General features: G+C 71.4%; 1 protein-coding gene across 1 annotated transcript in view; it reads right to left on the bottom strand.

Moving 5' to 3' along the window:
* Positions 1–603, bottom strand: part of LIN28A (lin-28 homolog A) — a 14,421-nt gene extending 13,818 nt beyond the window's left edge. Inside the window, exon 1 of the mRNA XM_026062560.1 lies at positions 228–603. Within this exon, the coding sequence (XP_025918345.1) occupies positions 228–390 (163 nt within the window). The 5' untranslated portion in view covers positions 391–603. The remainder of the gene's footprint in view (positions 1–227) is intronic.
* Positions 604–1,060: the final 457 nt, after the last annotated feature.

The following is a 1,060-nucleotide window of genomic DNA, read 5'->3' on the forward strand; positions in this document are numbered from 1 at the left end:
CCGGGCACCCCGGCAGCGGGGGCGGGTGCGTGGGGTGCCCCCGCGGGGAGCCCACCCAGCACCACCCCCCAAATCAAGTAGGGGCGAACTGCAAAAGCCCCCCCAACACACACAAACACACATACACACCGCTCCCCGAGGACACCCGCGTCTGCGCTGCCTCCACGCGGGACTCCCACCCGCGTGGACCCCGTTCCCCCGCGAGGAGGAGGAGGGGGCGGGCTCACCCTGCTTGCCAGGCTGGGCACTCTGGGGGGCGGCGGGGCCACCCGGGAGGGGGGGGACACCCTGCTCTGCCCTCCCCCTGCCCCGGGCACCCTCCCGCGTGGGGACCCCCGCGCGCGTGGGGGCGCCGCCCGCCCCGGCCACCGCGCCGCCGGCCCTGGCCATGGTGCTGAAGCGGCGCCGCTCCCTGTCCAGGGTTCTGGGGGCTCCCGCCCTTCCTCCTCCTCCTCCTCCTCCTCGTCCTCCTCCCGCCCCGCACAGCCGTCGGGGCCAGGCCGGGCCCGCCGGGCCCCCCCGGGGCTCTGCGTCGCCCCTTCGCTTCCCCGCAGAGCTGCGAGGCTTCGCCGCGCTCCGACAAGTGGGGTTTGGGGCGAAAGAGGAGCAGCCGGATGATTTTTGGTTTTGTTTTTGTTTTTAATTCCACTGTATCGCCAGCCCTGGGAAAGCGCGGGGGGCGGGGGGGGGACTGTGACCTCCCACAGCGGAGCTGAACCGGAGAAAGTTACTTTGGGGACAGGAGGAGCAGGAACCGCCCGTTATCAGCACTCAGCAGGGCCAATGATTCAGCGCAGCTCTCGGTTGTCCCTCGGCTTTGTGCCAACGCCACGGGGACAAACGGGGCGGGGGCCGAGCTCCGCGAACAAGTCCCCTTAGCGCCAACATCAGTCTCCAGGCCCCGCGAGGTGACGAAGACGCACCCACGGGACACGCCAACGAGCCGCCGGCTCGTCCCGCGCAGTCCGGACACCGGGGACTTTTGGTTACTACCGCGCGGTGACCCGGGGGAGACTCGCTGTCGCAGCGGCCTCTCCTGAGCCTGCCTCGGCGCGACCCC

The sequence above is a fragment of the Apteryx rowi genome, unplaced genomic scaffold (assembly GCF_003343035.1).
Source record: "Apteryx rowi isolate R43461 unplaced genomic scaffold, aptRow1 scaffold_190, whole genome shotgun sequence".
NCBI classification, from domain to species: Eukaryota; Metazoa; Chordata; class Aves; order Apterygiformes; family Apterygidae; genus Apteryx; species Apteryx rowi.